The 11,126-nt window shown below is 34.9% G+C and overlaps 1 protein-coding gene across 1 annotated transcript; it reads right to left on the reverse strand.

Annotated features, from left to right (window-relative positions):
• Window positions 1–355: 355 nt before the first annotated feature.
• Window positions 356–10,824, reverse strand: LOC134541312 (large ribosomal subunit protein uL30m). Its single transcript, XM_063384686.1, has 3 exons — window positions 10,647–10,824; window positions 8,418–8,544; window positions 356–1,921 (listed from the first exon to the last, which is right to left on the reverse strand). Exons 1-3 carry the CDS (start codon window positions 10,730–10,732, stop codon window positions 1,631–1,633), a joined length of 504 nt encoding a protein of 167 aa, XP_063240756.1. The 5' UTR covers window positions 10,733–10,824; the 3' UTR covers window positions 356–1,630.
• Between the last annotated feature and the right edge of the window lie 302 nt (window positions 10,825–11,126).

Below are 11,126 nucleotides of genomic sequence, written 5' to 3' on the forward strand. Positions count from 1 at the left end.
ACGGCGATAAGCTCGAACCATTGGTGCAACAAGTAACGGTGCAGGTGTTGCAGACCCTTGGACACTCCAACCAGGTACTCGAGATGTGAGTAATGAGGGCTCCAGAGCATATGCATCACACAGGGTGCTAGCAAGGGAGGCGTGTCACTACTGCTTGAAGATGAGTAGCAAACTTCAATACCCACCACAGCGTAAGTGAAGAGAGACATAAGACACACCACTTTCATGTTGACAAAAGTACCTTACTGGATATCTCTTTTTTTTTTTTTTTTTGGGGGGATGGTGGGTGGGCGGGTGGCAGGTCTCAATACATACCACAGTCAATAGGCAGAAAACATAATCACCAAATAATATCTAAGAAAAGAAACATTTTTAATATTTAGTAGTGTCTGCATCCTGTGTACAAATACCTATAACGAATGTATTAGTGGCAAATGTTTAGTGTCTTCCTTTTGTCAAAATACATCACGTATCTATGTGTCAAAAACATTTAATTATACGGACATGCAGAGCTGCAATTTCATTAATTTTTTCCCTTATAAAAATAGTTATTTTCTCAATAGTCTCTCATGTCAGGGAAATTTTAGTTTATAACTCACACCCAACATCTTTTCCTGCCATTTTTTTAATTTTATTTTTGAAATAAATTAAATTAGAATTTTCAAGTTACCAAACAACAAAATACTCAAAAGTATAAATATGCACAAGACTCTAAACATCTACAAAATCAACAGTGTGACCAGCCTTTTGAAGTTTTATATACAGTAGAATCCCGCTGATGCGACCCCTCACGGTTCCCGGAAAAACGGACTTATAAACGGAATGGTCGCAACAGAGAATTCGGGCCAATTTGTATGATATCTATTTTTAGCCGTATTTTGTATGCCTGCCTGCTTAGAGTACAGCGCTCACCAAGATAAACATGAACACATAGCGCCCAACAAAGTGTAACAGACTTGTTTTTCAGCCGATTTTACTCAAATTTAGGCTTTCTCTGCTCAAATGTTTTACGGTTTCTCAAAAAACGGTCGTATAAACGGAATGGACGCATCAGAGGGGGGTCACATTGGCGGGATTCTACTGTATGTCTACAACAAAGATGATAATTTTGATATAGTAAATTAAATAGCTTTATAAATGTTAAAAATTTAAATATGTAAAATAACAATTATTGGATTGATGGAAAACACCACATTTCTCTCGAAGACAAAGCATATCTCTATATCATAGTAGTTGGTGCATTATTCGAGGCTGGTATTAGAATAGGGACTACATAACTGCCTATACGAGCTACATAGCCCCTGTTTATTGTCAGCCTCTGTCCAATACTATACCGAGGGTGTGATGTTATGGGCTGACTAGCTTACAAGTGCAGAAATTGGTATTATCCTTTCCACAACTTACAACATTAACTTATATTTTTCTGAAAGTTCTTGCTGGCCTGCATCAACTCTTTATCATTCACATTTTTTTATTCTCAAAGTCAATAAATAAATTTACAGAAACACATATGCAAGTTAAATTTTAAGATATTTTCTAAACTGTACATTCTGACCTGCACTGAAACTCACTAATATTTAAGGTTTCTTATTAGTAAGATATAAATAAAATTTTATTTGAAATATTAAATTCAATTGAATGGATTGAGCCATTTGAGGCGCAACTGCTTTTTCAGAGTGGCACCGTCCATTTTATTGCCGTCACTGAGGAACTTGTCCGTCGCTTCGACTCTCGCGGGGTCGACTTTCAGGCGACGGCTCACCACGAACTGCCCGTCTTCTTTGAGGTAGGTCCCGCTGTAGTCGCCTTCTTCGGGCAAGCCGTGCGGGCACGTGATCGGGGTGATCCTCACCAGGTGCTTGATCTTCCACAGACGGGCATTGCTCTCGGGTATGTTCTTCAAGATCGTCACTGCCTTGCCCTGTTGGAAAAACTCGCGCATGAGCCAACACATTCTGTCACAGGCTTATTTACACTATTTGCTAAACACATATATTACATTAAAAACCACAATTGAATCAGGAATTTGCAAAAGGTACCAATTCCAAGTAAGTAGATTGTTGGGAAACAACAGAAAACATATTATTGTCGACCTGGTAATGAAACAGGTGTTCAGTAATGGATCAATTGAAAGTTTAGTGGGTGTGTGATGATTTTAAACGTAATTCACATATATACACTTTTGTCTGAAATATTTTAAAAATCAATAAAGTTAGTGGACTTGGTACCTTTTGCAAATGAAGTATCATTCATTCAAACAATGGCACATAAAACATGTTTTGGTTAGATAATAGTACAGTATTGGTATATTATAATGCAAAAATTAATATGAAACACAAAAACATATTTTACAACACCACCACCTGATACCATTTACCCATAAAGAAATGTTAAGTGTTAAATTTACACATCTGAGAATGCATAGTGTCATTGGTATAGATCAGTGGAACCTTAGTACATGCTGTACTGCAACATGTTATTTGTTTTGACAGATTAATTATTATTATTTATGATTTGTTTATTTTGTTTGCTCTATGTCTAATATTTTATTTATTTTCCGAAACGGTAATTTATTTTTATGTATATCTATGAGAAAGTGACTCTATGGATTTTTCTGAACTATTTGAAAGTAGGTTTGTTTGACTAGAGGTCTCTCGTGCTCCTTGGGAGTTGAAAGAGTTGGGAGCGAGTTGACCTGAGGGCAAAAAGAGTCGGTAACTTTTAATACACGAAGAAAACGTGATTTGTTGTAAAATAATGATGGCGGAAAATATAGCAGACATCGTGATGAGAAATTTGTTTGAAAATGAAGATTCATCTGAAGTTGAAGTAGCTATTGATTTACCATATATTGGACTACAAATTATGAGAGAGCTTGAAGGTAAAAAAAAAAATATATAAATATTGCTTTTTGACTTTAAACCGCCTGTGGTATGCATAAGCTAACCTGTTCTAGGAAACTATTGCAAATCTTTTGATTGTTAAATAAAGGACGCCAAATAAGTTATATTGTAATGTTTTTCCGCTTCAATGTCGTCATCTATTAAAATATTACCGTCATCTACAAATGTAGCTTGATAACATATTGACTCCATCGTCAAAGTCGCGCCAAAACAACCAGCAGACGACTTGCCCTCGCAACTCTTCCTCGAGAGGAGGAGCATCGAGAGCATGACCTGAGTGACCTGAGAGCAACTTGCCCCCGCGAGTAAAACGACCATCCGCCATGTTGCTTCCTGACAAGGGCGCACCCGAGAGTTGACAGGTCAAAAAGAGACCTCGAGTCAAACAAACCTTTTATGTATTGTTGATACCCCTCTAAGGACTAAATGAACTTTAAGACGGTAAACGGTAAATTTAACGCCGTTATTTTGTAAGATAAATTATTATTTTAATATTTTTTTATTTAAATTTTACGTGAAATTTTGTAATCCGCGCTATTGTTGCGTGCGGATTTCACGTTTTATTAAGGAAATTATGTAACTGATTTTGGTTTTCGGCCAATCACGGGCCGCCATTTGAAAGTTAAGTTAACTGGCTTTATTTAAGAAGCTAGGGAGAGTTCTATAATGGACAGCTAAGAGAGCTGTAACTTCGTGACGTCGGCGATAATAAATCCTACGATTTAGCTATTTAGCAGTAGGCATCCCGGATAGAGGATGAAAATTATGTATCTTTAGGGAGTCAAGATACTAAATTAGGATTTATCTAAACAGATAAATAACCTAGGAGTGTAAATAGGGATGCAACATCGCTCTTAAAAACATCGATATCACGAACATCGATGTTCAAACGAAAAAGCATCGATGTCAAAAAACATCGTTCTGACAACCGATACATCGATGTTTTAACCGATGTTTTTTAAATATCAGGAAAAACATGCCAAAATGATTTAAACTATAGTATGTAGCCAAAAACCATACCTACTACTGATTCCTGACCACAATATCCACAACCTATTTACAGTCGTGTCTCGTGCAGAACAAAAACATGTATTAAAAGCAAATTCTGCTACCAAAAACTTAAAAATTCGCATGAACTACTTGACCAGCTCTCAGTAAACTTCAAAGAGTTGTGGACAAACTTAAATGACTACAACTTCACAACATTAGCAGAAGTAAAGGTAAACATTAAAGGGCATGTCCATAATGTAAATGTATGTAAATCTGGCCGTCTGTTCGGGGTTTATGTGTGTCAGTGAGGCGGGATGATAAGCCCGACGCTCGCTGGTGCTTCTAGCGCGGTGTCTCCTATGGACTGGCGGGCAGTCTTCTCGTCGTCACAGGATAACTGAGAGAACTGACCGGTGACTGTAACATTATATGGCCGAAAAATGAAGATAAAGGTGTACTGCACTGCCCTTAAGTGGTTTCAAGATTCTGTATCGGTTGTTTTATCCCTAAAAATTACTCCGAAAACACGCCTTTTAGCCATTTTCACTCTACTAAAAACAACACATTTTAAAAACTTAATCCGAATTCAAAAGTACCTTTCGGTATTCAGCGAACACTTAAATTCTTTTTGTAAACAGACCCCACTCGGATATCTTGAGTAGTTTTCAAATCACGGTTTTTCCTGAAGCTCTGCGCACCGTGTGTGTGCCCGCAGGGCCGCAACTAGAGTCTCTGGCACCCGGGGCATGAATGGATTCATGGCCCCCCCCCCCCCCCCCCCCAAATTCACTCTTTTTGCACATACCACACCAATAAAGCAAACCATTTCTTGAAGTAGCCAGTGGCATTGCAGTTAATCCTAAAAAGTTTCAGTTCTGCAATAAATTAAATTCTCGTTATTTGTACAACCCAAAAAGGTTAAAAATGTAACTTTGGCAGCTAATTATGCAAAAAGTATGCAACTATATATATTTTTCATTTCGTGAAAGTTAAACGATTGAAAATGTCTAAAAGTTGATCAGTGATTAATATAAATCTAAAATCATGACCTGGAACGGGTCATACACCCTTAAGACACAGGCTTACTTAAAATAAAATTACCCTTGTGTTTTATGTTTTTAGTTATCATTTCATGAATATATTGTAAATAGTACAGATCATGAGAGATCTATTTATCCAAAAAAAAACATTGCGATACGACATTTAGTTTTCAAGAAACTTTTTTTTTAATTTTCGATACTTATAAAACTTACATTTTTAAGTTAAATAAAATTAAGTAAATACTAAACCATTTTGGTTGGTATCCTTATATTTTTTTCCCAGTATTTTAAGAAGTCCAAAATCATTTAAAAATAACTATTTTTTTACACAATTTATTTTTAATTAAAAAAAAAAAGGGGAAAAAGCATGAAGTGTATGTGCAGGTTTAAAATGTAACATTAATTTTCTCGATAGAGCTAGCGAGACCGTATCAGTACCAATCAATAGCTTGTATGTACAACAAGCTATGAAATTGTCCATAAAGTCTCACTGCTTTTTCCCTATATATTTCAAAATTTTAAAGAAAATTCTTATGTAAAAAATTTTTTTTAACAATATTAATTTTTTCAAATGATTTTACACATCTTAAAGTACTGGAAAAAATTTATACTGAAATCAACCAAATAGTTCAGTATTTACAACATTTATGATACCTACCTACTTAAAAATGTAGGTTTTTATAGTAAGTATAGACAGTTAAAAAAATTGTATCTTAAAAACTAAATGTCGTATCGTAATGTTTTTTTTATATATTCAATAAATATTCATGAAATGATCAAAATATTATTAGAAACTATGGCAATTTTAATGATGAACGATGTCGATGTTTTTGGGCTTTTTCGTCGATGCATCGGCGATGTATCGCTCTTCAAAACATCGATGCTAACATCGATGTTTCATGAACGATACATTGATGTTTTCAAAACATCGATGTATCGTTTGCATCCCTAAGTGTAAAACGTGAGTAAATAAAAGTGCCAAGAATTTGTTTCCTCCACTTATGCACTCGCCACGTAACTCCCGTTTCCCGTCACATCGCCGTCAGAATCAAATGCAAACATTGATTTTTTGAAGTAATTTGACATCATCTACGATTTTAATAATATTTTGATACAAATTTAACCGTTTTACACACTATTACATCGACTCAGAGGTCCGACAGATTGAGAGACTCTGAGCTCTACCGACGACATTTCTAACCTTACTAGCCGAGGTAAATTTAATTTAAGATCCCTAAAAACATATATTAAAACTGTGTAGTTTCGACGAACCAGAATAAAGACATTTGTTAAAACTTAAATGTGCGCACCATAACTCCTGGTAATTGAAATTTATTTGTGATATATGATGCCAAGTACCAGTTAGGTTTTTGAATATAATTAGTAATTAAATAAATGTAATTAATAAGGGTAAACTTTGAATCCATTTTTCATTTGCAATAAATAATTACATATTTTATTTGAGAGTGTTGTGTTATGTTATTTATAATTTCATTTATCCTAGTGTATATCTATGTATGTTTGTACCTATTTAATTAACACCTAACTGTGGCCTACATAATATCAGCACATACCATCGGAGAGCCACATAAGTAATATCAATTTTTTTTCTACACAGTTTAACACAGCCCAACGTGTTACATGTATGTTTATCTCCATAGAAGTGGGGCCTAAGTTAAGTTTCCCCACAATGCTATTGAAATAACTACAAACAACATGAAAACAGATCCTTCAAAAAAAAAATGTAAGTCATAAACAAAATAATGCACTTGTGGCATAGGCGTGCGCACGGTAGGTGCCACAGGTGCCTTGGCACCACCATTAGGGTTAACGTTATTTTATTTTTTACAAGCAGAAATAATACATACTTACAAAAACCCGTATTATTTCCAAAAAACAAAATATGTTTTCCAATCGTGTCGAGTTACAGATATGTGCTCATAACACTATCAGTATATCAATTATCAATCGAACCAACTATACACACGGAAACAAGCCAGTTGCAATTACTTGTGTTGTACACGCGGGCCGTGGCTACGAAACTTCTGAAATGTAAATACTTCTCATAGTTCTCCTCGAATTACATAGAATGCGCGCTCGGTGTCCACTGTTCACTCCACTCGGCAGGCGCACACGGAATAATAGCCGCCGTCCGCCAGGGTTTATTTAAAAAAAGAGAGAGAGTTTAGTTAGTTACAAGGATAGGCTCGATGACTTATATGCAGTCGCCGACTAAACATTTTTGTTGTATTCCAAAAGTTAAAACTTTTGCCCACTCTTATTTGTGTATTTTTATTATTTTAATATTTTACTTATTTTAATTTTAATATTTTAATATTTTGCTTAAAACTGTAAATAGTTTAGTAGTTTTCCTGGTGATTATAACGTTCAAAGCCATAATTTGTCATAAAAAATGTTAAAATTTTTACATCTGTATATTTAATGTTTTTGTTCGGAAACACTTTAAATAGCACCATTTTGCGCTTTCAAATCCTAATTTTTCCGGACCCCCCGCTTTAGGTTCGGGGTACGTGAATGACAGGGATGTTGTGTAATCTGGCACCACCAATAATGAAGTCCTGCGCACGCCTATGACTTGTGGCATACATGAGCATGTCTGTGAGAGCTTCATCATGAACTGTAATGTACCGCAAACACTTGTGAATGTCATCAAGTTTTGTTTTTTTAATTGGTACAGTTCCATTTCTGTAAGCTTTGTTTGTAGGCATTACAGTGTGTCTCAACAGTCCTGGGAGCTGGAGATGAAATGTATGATTAACCAACCCCTGTAGCTGTTCATATACTTCAACAACACCTTTTATTATAATGCCCTGCCCATGTTCATTAACAAAAGATACCAAGTCCAGAGATTGATATCTTTAACGAAAGGTACCAAGTCCAGGACTTGGTACCTTTTGCAAGTTCCACATATATTTACTAGTCCGTTTATCGATTTCTTATACAGAACTTGGTTCCTTTTCTTGCTGACAGCAAAGAGAACACTTTGGAGATTGGGAATCTCGTATATCATGAATTTGCTCAAAAAGTGGACTTGGTACCTTTTGCAAATACCTGATTCAATTTTTTTTTTTATGATCACAGTTGTTAATTTATAAAATATAAAACAGGCTCAGTATATTCGAGTTGAGCAGGTAGAATACAGATTTACACATGCCCCATTACGAACAGCTTTTGTATTTTTATGCAAGTAATAGGGAAGATTCTCAAACGTTCGACTCCAGTTGACGTGTACACTTTGAGAGCAGATATTGGACACAAGTCTTAACCAATTTTAATCAAATGAAATAACACTACATTAATTAAACACCTGGCAAACAATAAAACTGTTATAAATGTCCCATAAGCTAAAGTGGATATGTACTGGCACAGTCGGACTGTGACCGGACGACACGGCAAGACCCAGCGTGCTCTGCGGCCGGATGCCCACGGAGCGGAGAGGCGGGAGAAGGCCAGGGGCACCAACCTTGCCGTCCAGCTTCAGCTTCTTCAACAGGTCCTTGTCCCAGTACGGGTTGCCCTTCACAGGGCGGATCCGTTCGACCATCAACAGCTTCTCCGCTCTGTACGGAGGGTCTGGTCGATCGGGGAACCTGCCAAACGGACAAATGCAATGACATCAACTCTAGCTTTACAGTTCACCAAACTAGGAGTCAGTACTGTACTTCAACAATGATTCAAAATGTAAAATAAGTGTGGATTTGCATGTAACAGTCAAATTGTACAACAAATGAGAAAGGTACATTACATATATTAGAGCTACAGTAAACTCCCTATTATCCGCGGGCGGATGATCCGCGGTGCTACGAAAAAATACAGCACATATGTAAATCTGTATTTTATTACAAGTGAGCAAATTTGAACTCTCTCTGACGAGTGTATGGTGTGCAGTATACAGTAAAACGCCACAGACGAGCTCAGTGCGAAGGCGCAGATGACTCACGAAGCGGCTTTGCAACACATCGTCGGACTGCTTCACTATTTAGAGGAACAAGACAACAATGTATAGTTGGCTGAAAAACTTATGTTGCGGAAATTCAATCAAGAATTAAGAAAATACGTTTCCGAAGTAAGAAGCAAAAGCAAGTGATTTTTTTCAGAAAGTTCTAAATTTAAAGAGTTGTGCTTTTTTAATGTCTAATGAAGTCTCTGAGTACATACAGTATGTACTGTATCCTTGTTACGAAGTAAGTACCGAGCACTTTTATGTTTACATCACTGAAATGTATTGTATGTTAATGTTACGATTTACCGAGGGTTCGTAAAGGATAGCCCAATTAATAGATTTTCTACACACTACACAGTTTTATTTATTGCCACTACTTATGTCACAAATAATCTAAAATGGCAAATAATCAATTGCACTTAAAAATGTTGCTTCACTATTTAGAGGAACAAGACGAAGATGCGCAGTTGGCTGAAAAACTTATGTTGCTGAAATTACTTTTATTATATGCTCTTTCACTTCCTCTTTTCATTAAAACCGGTGGAGATAAGAAATTCCAAATACTTTAGGAGATATCGAATTTTTTAATTTTGAACATGTAGAGTAGCGGTATTTGCGAACAAAAAAATTGCTAAAAATCTGAAATTACTTTTATTATATGCTCTTTCACTTCCTCTTTTCATTAAAACCGGCAGAGATAAGAAATTCCAAATACTTGAGGAGATATTGAATTTTTTAATTTTTCAATACTATACCTGTGCAATCATTTGACCGTCGCATTTATTGTTATTTTGCCGTGTGTTCGTGAATGCGTAATTAATTAAAATGGTCGATTAGGTCAGGTCAGTTACATTATTAATACTTTCAAACTAAACGGACATTAAAAATAATGTGAATTAATTTTAATGGCTGTTTAGTTTTAAAATATTTATAATGTAACTGACCTGACCAAAAAAACCAGGACAAAGGATGAACAGAAAGAACTAAAATGGTCGATTAGGTCAGGTCAGTTACATTATAAATACTTTCAAACTAAGCGGACATTAAAAATAATGTGAATTAATTTTAATGGCTGTTTAGTTTTAAACTATTTATAATGTAACAGACCTGACCAAACAAACCGGGACAAAGGAAGAACAGTAGGAACTCACGTAATTGTTTTTTTACTTATTACTTGCGCTACAATAAATGAATAAATAATCACGTATTGGTTTAGTAGAATACTGGCCAAACACGGAACTGTCACGTAACAAAATTCTCCAATAAAAAAAATAATAATAGATACTCATAAACAAGAAACAATTGAGATCGCCGCATGAATACACAGGTATTGTGATGAAAATTAAAAAATTCGATATCTCCTAAAGTATTTGGAATTTCTTTTCTCCGCCGGTTTTAATGAAAAGAGGAAGTGAAAGGGCATATAATAAAAGTAATTTCGGATTTTTAGCATTTTTTTTTCGCAAATACCGCTACTCTACATATTTACCTTTATTTTTCAGAAAACTGTTTGGGCATTCGCTGTTAAAAAGACGTAAAAATGAAAAACGAATGAGATTATGAGAAGGGAAAAAGGAGAGGGGGAAAGAATGAGAAAGAGATTGAAGATAAAAGTCGGACCTTGAACAAATGCATTCAGGGGTTGATTAGTAAAATTTATCTACACTATAAAAAAATTATGTGGGTTTTTCGTTTTATGTTTACAGAAAAAAAAATTACTTTGCCAGTAGCTTTAATTTTAATATATACCTTGGATAGTACGAAAATCCTAAATATTTAATGCCACCAGATTCAGAAGAATAATTTCTGTACAACTGACAGAAAAACTTATTCATTACGATTAAGAAAATGTAATAATTTCACAAAACAAACAAACAGCAGAAAGGATTTTACAGTTTACACCACATTCTCCCATAGACATATATAGAAAATGTATTGCATAATAGACCACTACATGAAAACTGTGCAGTAGTATTTATATTAATACAAAATTAAAAATAATTACATAAATACAACAGCAACAATTATCATATAATTTTAAGGAAAAAGAAGTAAAGAAAGACCAACATTATAAATTCTTGACTATGTTTTAGATGATTTAGACGAAAATATTTATAATGATGTCAACCAGAATCGCGCATTTTATATAGTTGAAAAATATTATTTAATGATTTTTACAAATATAAACAAATTTTACGCAAAGAAAACATTTTTAGAATACAATAAAAT

This window comes from Bacillus rossius, chromosome 18, assembly GCF_032445375.1.
Source record: "Bacillus rossius redtenbacheri isolate Brsri chromosome 18, Brsri_v3, whole genome shotgun sequence".
In the NCBI taxonomy this organism is placed as follows: domain Eukaryota; kingdom Metazoa; phylum Arthropoda; class Insecta; order Phasmatodea; family Bacillidae; genus Bacillus; species Bacillus rossius.

Coding starts and splice junctions, on each gene's coding strand:
- LOC134541312 (XM_063384686.1), bottom strand. CDS start 10,732: ATGAATAAGTTTTTCTGTCAGTTGTACAGAAATTATTCTTCTGAATCT. Junction 8,545..10,646: donor GGATTTTCGTACTATCCAAG/GTATATATTAAA, acceptor TCCGTTTGGCAG/GTTCCCCGATCGACCAGACC. Junction 1,922..8,417: donor AGCTGAAGCTGGACGGCAAG/GTTGGTGCCCCT, acceptor TTTTTCCAACAG/GGCAAGGCAGTGACGATCTT.